We start from the raw sequence: 21,911 nt of genomic DNA on the forward strand, positions 1-21,911 counted from the left end.
GCCTGCTTGAATTATTTTTTCTGACGTTTTTTCCCAGCAGTCCTCCAGAACCGAGACAGTGGCACTCGCTTTCTCTGGCCTGGCAGGACTGCTTATCTCCTATTATTAACAGGACAAGAGTGCATGTTACAGCCTTTGCCATAATTTATATAGTTGGATTTACTGTGCACATGGAGTGCCTGTTGTCATACAGATAGGAAGCAGTTCTGCTATAAGTTGTCTTCTATCTGGCTTATTTCCCAGGTGCTTGGGCAGGGGGTAGGCTGCATGAATTGCTCTAGAGGTAGCAACACTCCTGTGCTGCCGTAAGCTCCATCTTGGGGATCCTTGTGCTGTCACAATGACCCCATCAGCACCCACATTAGAGTGGAGCAAGTTTCCAGTGGGATATAACAGCTGAGAAGGCTGCCGTTACTGCTGGACCAGTTTGTCAAATCTGCAGCCTTCTCCAGAAGAAAATGGGCTTAGGCAGCTGGCCATAAGCTGGAAAAGTTGCCCTGGTTGTGTGCAGGTTGGGCACACTGGTGCCAAGGTATGGGTGCTTAAAAAACCATGCCCCAAGCAGCTTTTGGTTGTAATCTGTTGCAGGGCTGTTTCAGTCAAGCTTCCCTCTCTTTGTTCTGTTTTGTGCTGGTTTAGTTTAGTAACATCACTATGTGTTTGTGCTTTCTTTGCAGCCTCTCAGCTAGCACATTATCTGTGTCTTCAGGGAGCAGTTTGGGATCCCTGGCATCCAGCCGGGGATCTCTGAACACATCAAGCAGAGGATCGCTAAACTCACTCAGCTCCACAGATCTCTACTATAACCAAGGCGATCAAATTGCAGATTTGGACTATCAGTACAAACTTGATTTCATATTGCAAGAAAAAACTGGTTACATTCCTTCGGGGCCTATCACTACCATTCATGAAAATGAAGTGGTCAGTTCCCATGGGAGACTGGGTTACAGTGACTCTCCTTCAGCTGCAGACCATCCCAAATTGACTGAACCTCCCAAATCTGTGACATCACTGTCTTCCAGATCCTCACTCTCTTCCTTGTCCCCCCCAGGCTCCCCTTTGGTTTTAGAAGCTGCATTTTCAGTGTCAGCTCAAAATTCCCCTCTGCATCACCTCACTACGGACTTTGAAGACTCTGACCTTTCAGGTGATTTTGCAGGCATTAGCTTCTGCGAGAACCAAATATTATTGGACTCTGAAGCCAGAGCAGGATCTCAGATTCCTACAGATGATAAAGATCTAAATGTTAAGCAGCCTCTGCCTTCTCTACATGAAGGAAGTTCAGGTAATTAAAAAAAAAGGTAATGTCAAATGTATATGTAACATGAAAATTAACAGCTGGCTCTTGAAATGAAGAGGTACCTTGTGTAACTGAAGAGTGTCTTGATCAGCATGCACTTGCCATCGTGGGCAGTCAGTAGTTCTGAGGGATGTTACCTAAGTTCTAGTTTTGGCTGCAGAGAGCTGCAATCACCCAGATTCTGTCTACACTTTTCAATAGCTATTTTAGAAAGAAAGTTCATGTATTAATCATGTATTAATCTGTCGTGAAAACAGTAACATAAAAACCTGAAGATGGATTTTGAAAGCATGGAGGATGCATGGTGTTCCTAGGTTTTGTCAGGATGTATGGATATAGAGCAAATACCCTCTGCTGTTTGCTTGATAACTTGAAATCAGATCCTTTGTTTCTCTTTGAAGAGTAAGTTACAAACTGACATCCTCAGTAAAAGAGACTTCTGGACTGAGAATTATGTGTGATGTGTATCTAATTATTTGAGCCTGCTATCACTGAAAGATCTGCAGTTCATTTTGAGAAAGACAGGTGACTACATGCCATGTAAGTTACAGTGAGAGTTTCCCCATTTTTAACATGGATTTCACAGCTTTTAGCTTTTTATCCAAGTTAGAACAGAGGTCCTAAGCTAGTCTAGGCTCCCCCTGCCATCTGTGGGTAACTTCCAAAAATTAGGACATCTTGTCTCCTAAAGCATACTTCCCTTTAAGGAAGAAGGGATGAATGACTGTGAGTTACCAAGGTAACCTTAGTTACTAGTTAACTTTAACTTTGAGGTGCCTGAATTAGGTGTGATGAATTCCACTTCTGGTCTGCAGCAAAAGCCATGCAATATACTTAATCATCTGATACTGTCAAAACCTTTGGCAGAGCCAGAATTTCAAAAATCCCAGCTGTCAAGAATTGATGGCTTGTGCTCAGTCTTAGAGTGCTCACTTTGCTGCCTTTTGTTGGGGCTGACAGTATGTTGTGCTCTCTCTGCACATTTATTTTTTTCTAGTGTCATTCTGTGTCATTGTCTTCAAGTATGTTGCAAACCATTCATGTTTATGTTACACAGTAGCTCTGTTTTCTCAAGGAAGAACTGAGTGAGACAGATTTCAGTAGTGCTGAGCACTGGCAGCCCTATTTGAAACCTGGTCAGTACCTGGCATTTCCAACTGTATTTCTGAGCTGGTAGGGAAGTAGCTAACTAAGGAATTTGGTGCTTTAGAATAAATATGGCCTAGCTCTTGAGCATTGTTCAGATTTGTTGCCAAGCTTGAACACTTATGCTTGGAATTTTTCCCATTTTTAATAGGAGTACCTGGACATATTCATACAGTTATATATTTTAATGAGAAATTTGCTTTTATTTTTGTAATTCTCTCAAGGAATTGTTGTAACATCTGTTGTCTAATTAGATCAGCTTACTGCAGTACTGTAGTAATTTCAATGTTGGCCAGAGCAATGTGGCACCAGAAGAGAAAGGTATGGTATGCTTAGTACAAGCTGGGAGTCCCCACTCTATTTCACTGTGCAGAAAGAAAACAAGAAATTGACTGATATCCTAATGGTCTGAACGTGTGAAATGCAACATGAAAAAACATGGAAGGGGAATTTTGGAGGGAGGGGGTCTTTTTGTCCTTTGTCTTTTCAGGATGGTGTAGCACAGTAGTTATTTTACTTTAGAGCTATATTATAAAAGATTGAAACAATAATTATTTTTCCTGCCTGTATTTCAGCAGCATATCCTTTCCAAATTAACAACAATTTTCAGTCTGTTTTTGCAATCTGGCTGCAACTCACCTAGTCTGAGAACTGAATTCTAAATGGCTTGGAATTTGGGAACACTTTGGGCTATGTGGAAGCAGAACTTTTTTTTTTTTTAATTTATTTCTATATATCATTATTTTCAAAGGCATACTGTGGTTGTCTAACATTTTTAAACTTTTTGAGGACCTCTTATTCTGGATATTGTCGGGTTGCCTTTTAAGTCTATGTAAGTAGTTATTGTTTTAAAATGTAAATTCATCCTTTGATTCTTCATACTGATACTTCCTCATGTAGCGTCATATGCATAATACAAATTGTCTTTAAACCTGTATTAAGGCTGCCAAAACAAGTATTTGAATTCTGAATAGCCAGGTATTAACTAATTACACTTTAATACCTCTGATTTCCACAGTAAAATGGACCTCATGGTGAGACTTCAGTACATTAACAGTGAGACACAGGCCTGGGGTTGGTTCAGTATTTCTACTCCAGTTTCATTCTTGAAACTGCTGTGATGCTGAATGGGAAGGTTTGAACAAACTCAGCTGGAGGCATAAACCTGCATAGAAAATTTCAGCCTACACGCTTAGGTTTTTACAAGACTGCAGATCTGAATACTGCTGAATCTTAACTTGGGCATAGACAAAGACTCGAAGGCAGTACAGCTGCTGTCGTCATGTAACGTGCACTGGCTCTCTAGATGCAGTGTTCACCTGCTTCTCTGGCTGTCTCTGACTTTTCTGTACAGGTGAACCGTAGAGATATTTGCTGCTCTGCACATGTCCCTGCTGTCAGAAACCAGGTTGGAATATCATGTAGTTCTTCCACAGTCAGTCTGTGTCATTGTCAAAGTCAATTCAGGCTGCTGTGGTAATTCCTAAGGGTAATCAATAAATCATGTCATCACCTTCACCCCTCACATGGTGGGGGGGGGGAAGGGAAAGAACACTTCATCATCAAGGAAAAAGCATTCCTACTTCCATAAATAAAAACACAAATGCAGCAATCAATCATCTAATCTAGAGCCTTAAATTTTAACATCTTAACAGGATGTAAAGTCATGATTCAGATGGGGATGATAATGCATACAAATATCCTCACCCATTGGCAGATAAAAGGACTGCACAGGCCCTCAGCTTACTGTGCTGCCGAATGTGGCTTCACTGCATGACACTCGCATATGAATGCAAGTTGAAGATTAAAGCTAAGTAGTCATTGAGAGGCTGTAGCATAGAAAGTTTTTGATGATAGTAAACCAGAGAGGATTTCTAGCAGTTTTATCACTGGGGAGAGGGTGTCTGTCTGACTTTTGAATATTTAATAAACAGTAGGCAAGCACTTGGCATGTAGCTGAAGTGTTACCACAGTGCTGACTGTGAACATGGCAAATACTGGTTTAAAGTTCAGAATAATGAGGGTTGATAATGAAGGACAATAACTAGCTGAATGCATAAGGGTGATCATAGGAGTCTGTGTCTCTGTGAAGGTATAATAGTACATTTTCAAGTTCATCAGTCTGGTTATATCTGCAGCCAAAATATGTGGTAACAGCAGTACAGTCTCAGAATGTTTAATGATATGGAACAAAACTACTCTGTGGTACTCAGTTAAGGGTCACCGCTTTCAACTTGACAACTTTCTAAGCTATGCTCATCTCTCTTTCTGACTATTAATCTCTTGGACTAATTTTCATTCTTTTTCCTTTTTGTAGGTGGTGATTTACCAAGGAGAACAGCTGGTCATCTGCTTGAGGAGAAAACAGCTTGTGTATCTGCTGCTGTGTCTGATGAGTCTGTGGCTGGAGATAGTGGTGTATATGAAGCTTCTGTGAAACAGTAGGTTTGAGAAATCATGCAAGTCCTAACACCAAAAATTTAAATTTATCTATGATCAGTTACACAGTATCAGCAGAAGTTGTTAATCAGCCCTGCCTTTTTTAGAAATAATTTGTACTTTTAGATGGAAAGGACAGCATATTTGCCAAACAATGAAGTTTGATTTGGGTTATTTTTTGTGCTTGTATAATTTGGTTGAATAGCATTAATATATATTTCCTTATAATCTTGGGGGGTTTTCTCATGCTAGAAGTGTTCCCAAGAGAAAAGCTTGATGTAAACTATGCAGGTTCTGCCATGTGACTCTATTGACACTACTCAGAGTCACTGGTTTTACTTCTTGTTTTGTTTAGGATTTTTAAGATTGTATAGCATTTTTTGGAATGTTTTTATTTTTAAAAAGAGGTTATAGAAAAGAAAAAACTGTTGTAATGATGGTATTAAAATAATCCATGTTGAGGTATAGGGTTCACTGTGGTGATCAGGATGTAAGAAACATATTTGCTGTTATTTTTTGACCAGACAACTTCTGTAGGATTCTTCATACTAGTTTATATAGGGTTGCCTGTAATCTTCAGCCTAAGGCCTTTCTGAATCATTGCTGCAGTTGTCAAACTATTCCAGCAGTGACTGTCCCTAAAACAAGCACTGCTATTGTGTAGGCTCTGAAATTCTTATTTGGAGTGCATGCTGTAATTAAATCAGCGTGTTTAGGAGAATGGATATAGGTTCTGTGTATGCATACCTTAATAATTGCTGAAAGCTAACTATAATTTTCCTAAATTTGAGTATTTGCCTTATTTTCCTAGACCAAATGAAAATGAGGACATTGTATATAGTGAAGATGATGCAACAATTCTCGAGGCTGCTCAGGTACAAATAGGACTCAGGTGAGTGACCAGCAAAGGGAATATTCCTGTTTATACATAAATGTGAATAGTAAACTTCCCTCATGTTGTCCTTTCTTTAACAGATATGACCACGGCAATTCAAGTTTCGTGATAATCATAGTACGGCTTAGAAACCTTCCGGCGTTTTCTGTCCCCCTTGGCTCTAAGGTGTAAGTCAAACAATCACTGAGAAGTAGTGTTGAAACACAAGAGTATAATAATAAATTGTAAAAAATTCTCTAAAGGAATTGGTTGATTTACAGCTTAAGAGCACTGAAATATGTACAAAACTTTTCAAACTGTTGTAGTATTCAGCTGTTGCATATTCCAGCAAGAAAAAGAAGTTATCAGGAAATTTGCACATTCCACTAAAGTGGAATAAAAAGGATTTTTAAATGGTGTATTATCTAGTGCTTCTAAACATTCTGTAGCTTTGTGAGTGCTAAACAGCTATGCTGTAGTTACTAAAAACATTCTTTTGATGCTTTGGCATCCTTTCAGCTCATAATGTTGTCTTTTTACATTTAAGTGTCTTACTGATGTAAAATGGTATTTAAAGCAGCATTTGTATTTTAAGTGAGCTTTTAGAGGGAAGGGGTAATTTAGTAAATTGCAAGTGGACAAGCACAGTCACATTGAGATACACCATCCCTAACAACTGGAGCTTGGAGGTCTGTTAAGGATTAGTTCTTGAGTCAAATTGCACCAACACGCAAAGTCTAAAAGTAAATTATAGTGCAAGTCATATGTAGAAAATGAACAGAAATGCCTGAATATGTTACCACTGAATTTCTAATCCAAAATTCTGGTCTGTATAAATAGGTACAGCTTGCCTTGGGGACACTTGTACTTGAGTGAGCTTTTTGACAGACTGTAAGACTACCTTAAACTGTTGAAAAGCTTAGCAAGATTGGAGTAGGACATAATCAATCCTTAGAAAATTTGGTTTTCTTGCAGGTGTCTTTCCCTTTGTATCCTATTGCCTTAAATTTGATTGGCAGATAACTAGGAAGCCACTGAGTATGGAAAGGATGCATTAAGGATAGAGGCCTGGGTGCTTGCTGGATTTTTCTGTTTGTTTTTGTTAATAAAAAATGGTTGTTCTACTGCTATCCTTCCTTCTCTGAACTAGTCTTTCCTCTGCTGACCTTCCAAGTCCACTAACATTTAGCACAAGAATACAGAAAAACTATAGAAGAGTAAATTTCTCTTTTTTTTTAAATTAACATTAAGGACATGTTTCCTTCCATCTGTGAGATGATCTTCATTGTTTACAGTACTAAACTTGGATAGAGTCAGAAACTGCTACCTCTCTTGCTACTACCTTACCAGGCACAGAAACTCCCTTTTGGGAAATGTTTTTGCAAGGTACAAGAGGAGTTTCTGACTCATTTTTGTCACTTCTTTTCCATTCCACTGATAAGTTACTGTTCTATTTTGTTGCTATGCACTCCTTAAGTTGATGGGGTGAACTTCTCTCATGCATCACCAGCAAGTGCCAGTTTCAACAGAGGTAAAGATTTGGTTTTGTTTCTGGCAGGTATATTAGAGTAGCAGTCCTTCCATCCTCCACTGATATCAGCTGTCTGTTCCGCACTAAAGTTCATCCTGCCATGGAAACCATTTTATTCAACGAGATATTCAGAGTAGCCATTTCTCAAGTAACACTGCTACAGAAGACACTGAGAGTAGATGTTTGTGCTGTCAGTAGAAGTCGTCGGGAAGAGTGCTTGGTATGCGGTTTTATTTCTGGTGCTTTTTTTGGCATGCATTTGTTTGTAGTGTCCCCTCTTGTTTTGATGGTCAAGGTTGCTAAAATTCCACAGCCCTTGGAGACAAAGCCTGAAGCATAACTTAGTTGTTGCTATAGTACCTAGAATACTGCCTTTCACCGAAACTCCTGATACAGAATCTAATCCTGGATGGAAGGTGTTTTGATAACTCTAACACTACCTTAAACCCTTTAATTAGAGATTGATATTCCATCTTTGCCATTTTATACATAAAACTCCTGTAAACTTCAATGCAACATTACTTTAACACTGGGTTTTAAAGTAAAAGCTGAAGAAGAGCCACAGTAAAAAAAAAAAGAGAGCAAACCCTCATTATCACAACTTTTCACAAAGAACAAACTAAATTATGTTTTGGATGTTATTTTAGCTTATATGATGGACACTGTTTTGATCTTTATGATCTGTTGAAATAATAAAAAGGCATGACATTTATATATAGATCAGCCCATTGGAAGCTGTCACTTTAAATTTTGTTGTTAATCGTAGTCATCACCGAATCAGTGATGCTTCATTTACTTCCAAATTGCTCTTGCATGGTCTGGTACAACTCTAGTTTTTCACCATGAGAGGGATTTTAGTAGCACAGTGAGATTTTTTCAGTTACAACACACTGAAGTGATGCTGGAATCTGCTGGGGTTCATCAGCTCCAACTACTGTGAAATAGCCTCACTTTCAGAATGTAGAAGATAACTTAATTCCTGGGGAATGTATTGGCCTCTTTCAGTATGTAAGAGTTTTCCCCTGAGGAAAGGGAAGGGCAACAGAACAAAAATGCGACATCAGGCAGGATACCAAGGTGAAGAAAGGGCTCAACAATAACAAAAAATGCCAACGAAGACAAGGGTTATTCGCAAGATCAAATGAAAGAGTCGGGAGTACCATCCCCAGCAGAAAGCCCTGGACAACAGGACCAGAGTCTTGGCAAGAGCTCTGTGTGCAGCCCAGTAGCTGTGGAGATAATACGCTTTAGCAAAGAACAGAGGATTTTAATCTCCAAGGCACAGCCCAAAATGAGTACTTCAGTAGTTTTCCCAGAGTACCAACTCGGTGGATGTCAGTGCTTGTCCAAATGAATGGGTTTCTTAATCTCTTTTACTGGCTCTTCATCTCTTCCTTCCCTGGTTTGAGCAAGCAAGGTCATCCATTATTTGCCATATGGATGATTTCTGTGGTGGGACAGCTGAAAGATCATGTGACACTTGCTGCGTCACAAGCTGGTGCTGCACAGGTTTTCCTTAGTGAATGCACTAGAGCAGGTGTGGGCAATCCCATGGTATGGGGCGTGGGGAGAAATTCTGAAGACTGAAATAAGAGGTGGCAGAATGGACAATATTAAGGACTTTCCATGTATTTCTATTTGTCTATAACTGGAAGTGGAGGGAAATACAAACTGTAGAGTTAAAAAGGGAATTCAGGTTCATGTCAAATTTGTGCTGCCTGTTTTGCACGATAAGTACAGTAGAATTTTAGCTGTTTTGTAGGAAACAGAACAAGTTTAAATAATTTTCTTCCCTTTTCTTATTTTATGCAGTCTGGGACTCAGATCAGCCTGGCAGATGTATCACTTTCTGATGAGACCTGTACTCTGTGGTACAACCTGTTGCCTTGCAAGCAGAGTCCTGGCAAAAAACCCAAGGAACAAAATGATGAATACATGTTTCTGTTAAGCAAGCAATCACAATCGTTGGACTCACTGGACTTGGTGAGCAATGTGTTGGCTATTACTGTGATAGCAAGAAAAAAAACAGACTCCAATTGAGCTGTTGCATTGTAGTTACTTGAATGTGTGAACTGCCCTCCCCTGAAGGTCCAAGGCCCTGTTTTGCAGGCACTTTTGTCTAAAGTGACTTTGTGTGTAGGGCCTGTATGGGGTGTCAGATAGGAGTGGGGATGGGTGGAAGCTTTTGACAGGATACAAAATTGTACTCCCAATTTGAAACCTTTCAGCTGTGTTTCTTTTTACAAAGAATGTTATTGAAGAGCATCCTTAAGTGTCTAATTTATTTTCACATGCACACCTTAAAAATTGCTATTTATTAACTATTCAAATCAGCCTACTTAAAGCCATTGCATTGAACGTTGTTTATGCAAAACATACTAACTCTTCTGGTTAAACAAGCTTTTTTGCTTTAATCCCTTCTTAAGAGAACTGCATAGAAAATGTAACTTTGAAGAGCACCTTTTTTTCAGCTAAGAACATTACTAGTATGAGTGGGAAGACAAGAAAATACATTGAAGGATGGCAGGAACATATTTGATGGCATTATCATTTCAAAACCAATTGTTCTTCATTGAGATTTACTCTGTTTAAAAATAATCATTCAATGTGCTATACACTGACAATTCAAACCCCTTACCCTTGTGATCTGTTTCTGCTGACATCAGGGAGCAGTAGGGTAATGCAGCTCTTGCAAGAGTTGTCATTTTTTTACCTGTTATGTATCATTCAATTCTGGTTTCATCTACTTTTTCCTTGTGAGCAGGATGCTGTGTCAGCTCTGCTGGAGAGGACATCTGCTGAGCTGGAAGCAGTAGAACAAGAGCTGGCTGAAGATGAGGAGAAGGAACAGGAGCAAAGGGCCTCTGAGGAAGACTGGTAAAACCACTTTCCCTCCCTCACTGTTCATGCCTGAATGATTCAGCTAATTCTTCCTTTTCTTAGACAAACAAAAGACCTGTACTTTTGGAGATCATAGACTCGTAGAATGGTATGGGTTGGAAGGGATCTTTAAAGATCATCCAGCCTAATACCACTGCCATGGGCAGGGACACCTTCCACTAGACCAAGCTGCTCAACACCCCATCCAACCTGGCCTCAAACATTTCCAAGAACAGGACATCCACAGCTTCTCCGGACAACCTGTTCCAGTGCCTCACCACCACTGGAATTAGAGTAAAGTCTTTTTCTCTTGTGTGGTCAATTAATTCACGTTCTTTTAGGTTTACAGTGTCTTGGCTGCTCTATGAACTCCTACTGCCAATGCTCCTCCATTCCATGTACATCTTCCTGTGAAACCACTTGGGCTGTGAAGCCACTGGAAGTGTAGCAAAATATCAAATATTCTAGTTCCATTAAGTGTAACAAGCAAATAACAGGATTTGAAAAGAGAGCTGCTGTCTGACAAAGTCAGTGTGGGTGTGCTTCCATTGATAGTCTCATTTTTGAAGAAATTGTGAACTTTCCCAAGAAACAGATTTCTTGCTAAATTGCTATTTGAGTTCTGTTACTGTGCAATTTCTTAGCTGCAGTGTAGAAGTAAATACCTGCTTTATTATGGGGGAAGGGGAGAGTTGCATTTTTGTTTTATGAACTTATCACCATTACAGCTATTGACTATAGTGCAGTGTTGTCATAATGACCTTGAAGGTGAACTGTAGTAGCGCTTGCTGGGTTTTGCTGGAGGCAGCAATGAAATGGGCCTTTGTGTGAACTAAGTGGAAGCATTTGGATGATAGTTGTTTTCCCTGTCAGGAAAATGCATACCCCATACATGGGTGCAGGTCTGGGCTTTCTGGTATCTTTCTCTGGTGAGCTTTTTCAGTTTCAGAATAAGCCTGGGCTACTTCTGTTCATACAGGCTAGAGATGCTTGCAGAGGCCTCTGATGAAATTGTGGATGAAGAGGAAGATGACATTAAGCTGGCAGTAGAAGGCGACTGTAATGATGACGTGGGGTTACTCATGGATGCACCAGAAATGAATGAAGACAAGAACAGAGAGAACAGCGATGAGGCCCGTGAAAGCCAGCAAGCTGCTGTAATTCTAACACTGGTGAATATCTTAAAACTCACATTCCTGCAGTATCTTACCATGTCTAAAAATCTGTTTCTGAGCAATTAATATAGAAGTCTGCTGCATCTGTGCATTTACAATTTGATGTGGCCTTTGCTGTAGCACTTGTCAGTATGTACTTGTAACAAAATTGGTGTGGTCACTTCTGAACTATGAAGAGGACATTGAACAGACATGCTAGGCAGAACGTCTAAGTCCAGGACAATTAACCAAGACTCTCTATCTTCACTTTTTTTGTTTCATATGGAGAATATTCAAAATACAAAGCAGTTCAGTAGCTTCAGCCTGTGCATATTTAAAATATTTCTGCACATGTGTTTCATTGTTTCCTTTTTTTTCCTTCAGATTCATCTGACAAACAGGGGGAAACACATGACATGGGTCAAGATCTTTAAACCAATGCAGGGATTTCCTTATTTTTTCCCTTTATTTTAGGGCGTGAAATACAAAAACTGTCTTAGCAGAAAAAAAGGACAAAAGATTAATGAATAGAAAATTCCAAAATGTGTATTAAAACTGTGTATACTTTTGAACTATTGAGGGTACTGTTGTACCCGCACACTGCATAAAGCAAATTCAAATTCCATATTCTTGGTAACTGTTGGCTTTAAACTATATTCCACTTTCTTGAAAGCACTTTTAGTAGATGTTTAGTATGCCTGATGTGGTAGCACACTCTCAGAAATGAAACTTTTAGAAGCTTTCTGCATCTTAATAAAAACAACACTGCATGTTTTAAACCCACCAGTTCTATAAAATAGCAGAGTTAAAAAGACAAAGAGTGACATCTCGTTCCTTCACCTTTGTGACAATACAAAAGTTTAACATCTCAGTGGACTTACTGGAAACAGTAATTAACTTCCAATTAATGTGGCAAGATGCCAAATGAGCTAAGGCTGTGGTATTAAAAGGACTGACAGTCTGCTGGGTAGCAAGTGAATATAGATCAAAGCCCTAACTCGGCAAGGGGAGACAGCAAGGACTCATGTGAAGGTCAGACATGCACACGAGTACTTTGCTAGGCCTGGGCTGGGTGGACCTGGACAAGGAAGGAAAGACAGCAGACTCCACTGCAGAGTCAGCCACAGCATAGATCTCTGTATGCCACATCCTCTCGGGGTTGCTGTTGTGCTATTTAGGTCACTGTATTTATCACCTGCACTTTGAAAACAATGAACCTCATTAAATTACCCAAGTTGAAGAAAAAGCCCCAGTGCACACCAGTAACACTGGATGTTCCAGCTGCTGCAGAGCTTGGTCTAGCCCAGCAGCCAGGATGAATGCAGCATGGAAGTAAGCACAGGCTGTACCACCCACGGGGATGGGGGTACTTGAGGCTTCCTCTAGCACATGTGGGGCAGTAGGCAGCAGGCTGTGCTGAGGGACAGCAGCCAGCTGTCTTTTCCCTGGGTTCAAAAGGCTGATGAAGCTCTGGAGCTTGCCAGAAAGCAGTCCTGCTGCTGAGGCTTGGGAATGTATGGCAGTATGTCTGGAAGGACCTGGGCAGTGTAACTTTCCCAGCTGCCCCCTTTCAGTGTTCACAGGCACCATCTCAGGCATGGCAGAACCTTGCTCTTCTGCAAATACCACACAAAGTAAATATAAATGTGCAATAATCATCATGTCTGCAAATGGCAAAGCAAAACGTTTCTTGCACTTTGTTTGCATCAAGCCATCTGTTGAGCAGCAAAGGTCTTTGGCTTTACTGCCTGCAAAGAGTACCTTCAAAGCCTCTCCACACACTGTTAAGCCTCTTGGGAATTTTGTATTTCTTTACTTAGAATAACTTCTCTGTAAATGCAGGGTGCTTTTTGCTGCTGGTCTTTCTCCATCCACTGCAAGGTGATGAGAATGCTTGTAAAATCCAAAGGCACAAAAACTACATGGTGGCATGTATCTGATTATAGTAAGTCTTCTACATTAAATTCCTTTTCATAGGTTGATAAAGAGACTAACACTGAGGAATCGCTTAATGAGAACACACCAGTCCGACCCAAGGACAGAGCCAGCTGGAGCTCCAGACAGCGTCCCTTTGTCAGGAACAGCATGATAGTGCGCTCCCAAACCTTCTCTCCAGGCGAGCGGAACCAATACATCTGTAGGGTAAGGGGAAAAACACTTGGAATGAAGAGCTATTAACTAAAGAGTCATTTAACTTCTTGGGAATGAAGCATTAATGACAGTGAGTCATGTACCAATTCTCCCTGCAAGAGGCAGAGCCTGTGCTTTTTCTAGAGTCTCTCCCTATCTGAGCTGATGCATAGTAGAATTGACTTTCAGCAGAGTTGCATACTCTTGCAAAACACCTCAACTAGGGCAAAAATATATCCTATTGGAGAGAAATAACACAGATGCCTGTGCTGGCTGTCTGCAAAAAGTGTGTTTCCTTGCACGTCAGCAACTCCAGCACTCTCACAGCAAAACAATTTGTTACAACATGAAATAGAATTCGCTGTAAAATGCCATTGCATTACCATATTTTAATAATGCAACCATTTAAGGGTAACAGTGTGGAAAGAGCTCAGTCATCAATTTTAAATCTTGCTTTGTATCTCAGCTGGTTTTAAACCTAGGCAGCCCAAATCCTGCTGTAATTGCATCTTTGAAAGATGTGCGAGTGCTGCCTCGGGACGGGGTTTTAAACATGGCTTTGGCAGCTAAATTCTCCAGTCTCTCTAGATCTATGGTAGCATGGAAAAAGAAGAAAAGATATAAATTGTGAGTCTTGTTGCTGCTAAACTATGAAAATCATGTGTTTAAAGATTTAAGCATGGATTACCAGCTCCATAGATTTTAATCACAGAAATGCCCTAGAAAAGGCGGTTTATTTTGATCTTTAGTTTCTACTTACTCATACAAGTACCTCTTTTTAAAATAAATCAACAACTTATGCTTTAATTCCCCAGTTCAGTTAGAGGCAGTTGCCTTAATTATTTGGGAACATTAAAGTTCATCACTTGTCTGTGATTCTTGTTAGCCTAAAAAAAAAATAAATCTATAGTCAATACGTACATATTAATAACTATTCCATATACCTTCCAGAATGAAACATAGCAGACTGTTTTCTAACAATCTTTACATAATTTGGATACATTGTTGGCTGAATTCAGAAGCTAGCCTTCATCTTAATTCCTGTGCTGGAACTTAATCTATAAATGGAAATTAGCTGTATTGGCAAAAAAAAAGAATCCCCTTAGTTTGCTGCCTATGCAAGTCTTCAACAGGAAGTAAAACTAGTTGCTTCAGTAGCTTAGGTAGTGTAAACTCTTGAGGTTTTTGCATCTGGGAAAGTATTGGGTGTAACATTGCTACATAACTGCTGCCAAGAGCCAGAATCAAAAAAAAACTTACCTTGAATAAACCATTCTGTTTCTCATTGTGTATGGTATTGCCTGGATGCAAAGTACCCCGTGAAAAGAACATGTTTGCAGATGAACCTTTTGCAGTGTCAGAAACACTTGTTGCCCACTGCTGGGGGCTCCAGAGTGGGCACTGTAGCTGCATCCAAGTTCACAGAGAGGGCTGAAGAGCTGGGGTCTCCCTAGTCCCAGTCCCCTGTTTGCACCACAGGCGTATCCAGCCTTTCTTGCTTTATGGTGCTGTACGAGAGAAAAGCACCTGTTGGATGTACTCTGGTGAAGTGACAGCTGCTCTCTAATCAGAAGAGATGGCCTGGCTTTAAAAGAGCACCTATTCTCATATGATTTTACAGAAAACACAGAGATCTTTGAGGCCTAATGGACAGAACCAAACTCTGTTTGTGCTTTGGAAAATGTCCCTTGAAAAGTGCCTAAAGAACATGAGTGACTATGGCCACCTCTGTATCCAGGGGTGAGCTCCCAGTAGTGGCTCATGGTGAAAAGACAGATTTGTCTCTCAAGAGGTGTACTTGTATTGCAAGTGGTTGTATTTTCCACCCCCAGCTCCCAGTCAGTCCTGTGTAAGCACACTTTAGGGCCCTTGGCTTTGCTTACTGCAATGTTAGCAGAATGATTCCCTTTTTTGTCCCTTCCTGAAGCGGTGAAATACATTTTCTGCAGAGAGATGCTTCTGTTTTCCCTGGAGGTTACCACCTGTTAGATGCTGATGCACCTAACAATCATTCTGCACTGATGTGTATGAAATAATGCTAAAGTTACGAAGAAGCTACTGCTGAGCTGTGGTGCATAATTTTACGGAGCAGGAAGCGCTTCCAAAGGAAGCTGTAGGCACACCTTTGCTTGTTACAATTAATAACAATACAAAAATACTGTTTGTTGGACAGGTGCACGTCTATAGTAATTTACCTTCCCTGTAGTAAACTTGTTAAAAGCCTGCCCCAGATAGGTGAAATCCATAGTTTGTATCTGCAGCCAGACAATGATTTGTCAGTACTTAATAACCATAGTTACCATTCCTAAAGAGTCTACTCACTATTCATTCAGTAAGATCAATGGTTGTCTTGGTGTAGGATTAGAATTTTAGAATAGATGCTTATTCTAGTTGCAAACTTGTTAACTTTGTGCTAAGAATATGACCTACGTGTATATAAACACTGAGGTTCCCTGGCTGGTTCTACCAATGCAGGTGTATTTGCATATGAAGGTGCTTTATATGTGTTTGTTGTGTACCTTTTGACAGCTGAATCGCAGTGACAGTGACAGCTCCACACTAGCCAAGAAGTCTCTCTTTGTGAGAAACGCTATGGAACGACGGAGCGTGAGAGTTAAACGGGTATGTGCTGTGTTACCTGCACGTCGTTTAAAACAAAGTATGGGGAGAGTAGGAATATCAAATAACATGAAGGATACACTATATTTCAAGTATTTCAGCAAAAGCAGCACAAGTACCACAATTATGTCCTGTAGTTTCATGTTGAAATCTCAACATAGTGGTCTCACTCCAATGTCATCTCCCCTTCAATGAAGCCTGTGTTGTTTTAGTTGTGGCTGAAGCCAGCAGCAAGACACTAATGCTCAGCATCATGGCATTTGTTGTTGAACTTGAGCTTATTGTTGAACTTGAGTTATTGTCAAAGGGGTCTGGGTTAAAGAACCTGCATATGACAAAGTGACACAAGATGGCCTGTGTTGCACAAAAGTCAGCACCAGCAATATACATCTTGAGCAAATTTTGGTGAAGATTTCAAGGATTTATATGTCCTTTTAAAGGGAATTTACTCTTCACCAAAAGTATTCAAGTAGCAAAAGGATTGAAGGACAAGAGAGAAAGATTCTATTTCTCTTGCATGAAATTCATTCTTACATAAACTTAGAGAGTTATATTTTAGTCTTAATTGTAACTAGAAAAATAGTCCTTTGGAAGCCTTGTTACTGGGTAGCAGGATTACATTTTGCATAAGAAAGAAGAGGCTGGGATGCTGAGTAGTCTGAGATGGCTTCTCCTGCCTGACTTACTCATGCAAAAAGCCACTGTGAAAGGACAGTAAATAATGTGAAATATGCTGAAGAAATGCATGTTTACAGAGTTTGTAACATTATATGTTTGGTTAGGCCTTGAAAAAGCAAATATTTACAAAAATAAATAATGTAGTTGAAATCTGTGGGGAATTCTGTGTAGTGTTGCGTCTCCTGTCAGTGTCATCCCAGGGATCAGAATGGGGTTTTTTGTTTTTAACCTGTAAATATATCATTGTGCACTTGGTTGGAGCATTTATTTTTAGCTAGTGACTAAACAAAAATTCCAGGATAGGTGAATTTTTTGACTTCGGAATAAAGGACTGGTAGAAAAACCCAGAAAAATATTTGAGCTTTTCTGACTGTAGTATGTCAAACCCTCCCCCAGCCTCTCTAGGTATTAACTTTTATTGTTCTGTCTCCCAAACGGCTCAGCCTGTTTGCCAGCCGATCATGCGAAGAGCTGCGCTGGAGTGCCCCATGCGCACTTCCCTGGACTTGGAGCTGGACCTCCAGGCGTCGCGCACAAGACAGAATCGTCTCAACGATGAGCTCCAGGCCTTGCGGGACCTTAAACAAAAACTTGAGGAAATGAAAGGCAGAGGAGAGGCAGACCTTCCTCTGTGTGTGCTAGAGGATGAATGTTTCCAGAAACTCTTGAAACAAGCTGAAAAACAGGTATGAGCAGCATTGAGATATGTGTGAGTAAATATGTCCCTACCTTTGCTATAAATTTATTAAAGAATTTGGTCAATCTCGTTAAAAGATCTTTACGGAAGCTCACATTTGACTAATTACATCTCTGAATTACACAGTGTAACCTGTTTCTTTATTGATCAATACTACAACATTAAACATAGAATTTGAGGTAACGTTTTCATAGTGCCCTCTAAATACTTCAGCAAGTCACATTAGAAACTCTATTATTTGGAGTAATAGTTGTGGTTGGTGTAATAAAATAGCATTTACTTAAAAGTTAGTTTAGAATTCTCACATCCCAGCCATGCTTTTACAGACTTGCGTGTGCTTTCTAATGTCCCTCAGCATCAGTTGCTTTGCACAGAACTTGCACAGAACTTGTAGGCAAAAGATGATTGTGACAGATAGAAGGAGCAATTACCACTATTTAGAGCGGTAGGGGCATGGGGAAAAGGCAGTGGCTTATTTCTTTAGGCAGGACATACTTGTTCTAGTTTTGGCGAAGGAAAGTCAAATTCTATTCTCTACGTGATGGTCTCTAGAACAGTAGATGTTTGCACTGCCATAAGGCAGTGGAATGCCCCCAGCTGATAAAAGACAAGAAACAGGATAGAAGGAAAAGATACAACAGTGAGAAGTTGGAATATGGAAAATTCCAACAAGATACATTAAAAAGTTGTTAGATGTTGTAGGGTTTTTGTTATGTTTTTGGGAGGTTGGTTGGGTTTTTAAATCATTAAGGAGATTATCGGTGGGAATAGGGGCCTGGAGAGGTTGTTGGAGGAGTTAAAAGCCCAGCCAAGAAAAAAAACCAAAACCCACCCAACCTGCACAGTTGGAGGTATTCTGAACCTAACTGGTTCAGACCCTGACCACTCAGCTCTGGCATCACCTACTGTGAGCAGGAGGTTGCAGTAGACGCCTTCTGGAGCCCCCTTCCCATCCAAGTCAGTGAATGTACATCAGTTTTCAATGCAGGGAGGTTGTGAGTGACAGCCAGGAGGGATCTGTGCTCCTTAGCTCTTTATGGGTGATAGATACTAGGGTTTTGGTACACCAGGTTATTCAGAGTAGTAAAAACGGAAAGTTTTAACTAGGTGCAGAGGCCCTCCTCATAGGTAAGCAATAGTTGTTGGTTTTGTTGTTTTGTTTTTTTTAAAGCTAAATGTCAGTAAATAGCCTTGTGTAGAAGAGGAAAGGGTGATCCTAATATTTACATATACAAAGATAAGCTCTGAGTTAGATGTTAGGAATGAGATACTCCACATATAAGAGACAAAAACATAAACAAAAATATCACAGGACCAGCAGATGTCAAAAAGCAAATAAGACAGGAATTGCTAAGGAAAATACTTGGAACAAAACAAATCATTGCTTTAGCATCTAAATACTATTATGCCTGTCACATAAACATAGTTCATTTTTGATTTCCCTTTTCAAAGCAGATGAGAAAACTACAGAGGGTCAACAGGATGGTCAGAGGAGGAAACAACTTCCATATTAGGAATGGCTAAGTAGCTACAACTGAAGTCCATACAACCATGAGTGCAGTGGAAGAGAGCAATTAATCATGGTCTTTAATTCTCCAAGAAGTAGAGAATTGAACAGATGGCAGGTTAAATGCAAGCAAACATAGCATGACATTCAGAAACTGTAAAAATGTTTTCAACAAAACATTGAGTGCTGCAAGTTTGCATAAGTTCAAAAAATTACTAATTTACTGATTTGCTAAATTTATGGTAGAAAAATGCATATAATGATACCGCATATTTCAAGAAGTCCTTGACTGATACCTTAGGAAACAAAACTTTTCCCCAGTATGTTCTCCCAATTCTACATTCTGGTCCCTCTTTTGGCACCTGCTGTTGACTGTAGGTAGTGGAGTACTAAAACGACTATAAAACACTAGCAGAGTTTATGGTGAACATTGATGAGTGTTCTGAAAAACCCTTGGGCAACATGGGGGAAGATAGTGCAGCACAGTAAGTTTAAACTTACTGTAACTGTGTTGGTTTTTACCATGTGAATTCATTATATGAATTTGATCTAAGTTTTAACCCATAAAAATAGTAGCTTATAGAAAAGAAGCATAGCTAAATTTATGTAGAAGTTTGTAGTTTATGTCTAATGCTGGATGCGGTACAGAAATTATAATTTCTGAGTGTTTCATTTAAATTACTCCCATTCAAAAGCTATTCTCTCTAGAACAAAGTATGCTTATGCAACATTTCATATTATGAATCCTTTGGATTTGTGCTTTATTTCAGCTGGCTCTTTCAAGGCAGGAGGTAGGTTTGTCACATTTTGTATGGCTGGTGTCAGTGATCAACACCATTACACACACTGTGGTGAGGAATAAGGGTAATAATACACATTCCTAAAATATAGGCAGGCACTAGCACAGCATTTAAGTCCTCCTTTCCAAGGTAAAAGTCAGAACAATGATCATAGTCACTCCACCTCTTTGAAGAGTGCTTACAAAGTTTCTAGAAATATTTCTACCCTTCAAATCATTGCAGCCTTCCCCTGCAGAGCAAAACAACCCTGAGAGCGCTGTACTGTGTTGTCAGTGTTTCCCCTTGGGTTAGCAAAACACAGCAGCCTAGAGAACATTGTCATAGATTATTTCTTAGATCCTGCAGGCATTATAATGGCACAGACTAATGCAGCAGCTGGAAATGCCAGAGAAATTGAGAGTCTCAAGTGAAAAATGAAACTGCAGATGTGGGGGATGTTGAAAATCAGTGGCTGCTTGCTAGCATGTAGTTACTCTGCTTGAAGCCAAATCCACAGACTCCATACCTTCCCTCCCATTCCTTCCACACCTTCCTAAGTGCAGCAAGTATGTAATGCCCACTAATACCTACAGATCAGAAAACAGAGGTAATTCTGTGCACCAGAAGCATTTTCTCTTGTTTAGATTGGATGTTTTTGAGAAATCATGCAGTATTTCAAAGTTTGAGTCTTGAGTCCGCATACAAGTAAGTTTTCAGACACCTAGTGTCCTCTGAAGTACTACTTCTGTTTATATCCAAAATAGATTCCTGTAAATATCTTCTTTATTTCTTTTTAGTACATCTTCTACGTGGAGGTAATATGTAATTATGTCATCAATACCAATAATCCTGTCCTTGTCCCAGTGATTTGGTGTTTAGCACAGTTAGTTTTTCTTTAGATTCAGTTTCTTCTATACAAAAACCACAGAAGAACAAGACAGGAAATAGCATTTCAGCTCTAATTTTGATAGAGTTTCTTCTCTGTCATCTTAAACAAGCTTAAGCTAAGCCCAGATAGACATTCCTATCTGACACTTATATTTGGTAGGTAAGTGTTGTGAATGAGTGTTTGAAAGAATAAAGAAATGTGCTTAAAGAATCTGAGATCAGAGTGTTGCCGGGGGCGGGGCGGGGGGGGTGGTGCATCACCACAAAATGTGCCAGATTTTTAGGACTTACTGAATGTCTGGCCATTGTATTAGTGTGCCTTTCTGTATTTTTTATACAGCACTCAAGAAACATAATGTAAATATAAACCTGGTCATCTCCATACCTTCTCATATGCATATTCTTAGAGACATTGGACTGAAACCCAGGTTTCTCTTAGAGTATCCTGAAAAAATAAATGGATTCAAAAATGAAAAAGGGATACATGGTAGTAGAGAGTATAAAAAACAAAGAAGTCCTCTATGCTCTTAAATCTGAAATGCAGTAATCACAAGAACCTCATGTATACTTAGGGAAAGGATAAAATTAGAAAATTTTGAAATATTGTATGTTTAGTGCTTTGATGATAAATATTAATTAGGGGAGCTGGTAAAACATATGGCCAGTGACATATGCAAAATTAATTAAGACATTACCAGTTGTAGATTGCAAATTTATGTTCACTAACTAATAAAGAAAACAATATTTATAGGTTAATTTCATTTTTAAATCATAGCTATTTTGGAGTTGGGGACTGAAGAAGTTAACGGCAGTACCAGCTGACTGGATTTTGAGTCAGCTTTTGAAAGGGTGGTGCTCTTTCATGTAAAATACTTTCATATAGAAACCAGAGTGCTTTTCAACAGGGTACCACTATCCTGCTGTGAGCAGCTTTCTTATAACTACCCAGTATGAAACTGATAGTATGGACTAGATCTTTTGAATTAGTTGGTTTTGTTGTTTAGGAGTCCGCTGGGTTGAATTCAGAACTGGGATGTGAACTCCTAAGTTACAAACTAGCTTTGAAGATCACTGTTTCAGGCTTGCAAATTTATTTTAATTTGAGGTAATGAACAGCATTTTCAAGTCTCTAAGGAATCAAAAATTAAACTCTCTACAACTTTATAGTAGTTCAAGAATGTGAACTGCTTCTGTTGAATTTTGATGGCTGACAAAATTCAAAATACAATAAATAACATTTGTCTGACAGCCCGTGCAGTCTTGAAATAAAAGCACTGTCCACACCATGC

General features: G+C 39.6%; 1 protein-coding gene across 4 annotated transcripts in view; it reads left to right on the forward strand.

Moving 5' to 3' along the window:
* The window catches only part of WWC2 (WW and C2 domain containing 2), a 94,353-nt gene that overhangs the window by 67,907 nt on the left and 4,535 nt on the right, over positions 1-21,911 (forward strand). For all 4 annotated transcript variants that reach the window (XM_069013768.1, XM_069013769.1, XM_069013772.1 and 1 more), the window contains 11 exons: positions 678-1,285; positions 4,764-4,887; positions 5,697-5,777; positions 5,861-5,947; positions 7,318-7,510; positions 9,103-9,273; positions 10,055-10,167; positions 11,150-11,342; positions 13,302-13,466; positions 15,984-16,076; positions 17,195-17,437. In XM_069013768.1, coding sequence (XP_068869869.1) covers positions 678-1,285; positions 4,764-4,887; positions 5,697-5,777; positions 5,861-5,947; positions 7,318-7,510; positions 9,103-9,273; positions 10,055-10,167; positions 11,150-11,342; positions 13,302-13,466; positions 15,984-16,076; positions 17,195-17,437 — 2,071 coding nt within the window. The remainder of the gene's footprint in view (positions 1-677; positions 1,286-4,763; positions 4,888-5,696; positions 5,778-5,860; positions 5,948-7,317; positions 7,511-9,102; positions 9,274-10,054; positions 10,168-11,149; positions 11,343-13,301; positions 13,467-15,983; positions 16,077-17,194; positions 17,438-21,911) is intronic.

The sequence above is a fragment of the Aphelocoma coerulescens genome, chromosome 4 (assembly GCF_041296385.1).
Source record: "Aphelocoma coerulescens isolate FSJ_1873_10779 chromosome 4, UR_Acoe_1.0, whole genome shotgun sequence".
Lineage (NCBI taxonomy): Eukaryota > Metazoa > Chordata > Aves > Passeriformes > Corvidae > Aphelocoma > Aphelocoma coerulescens.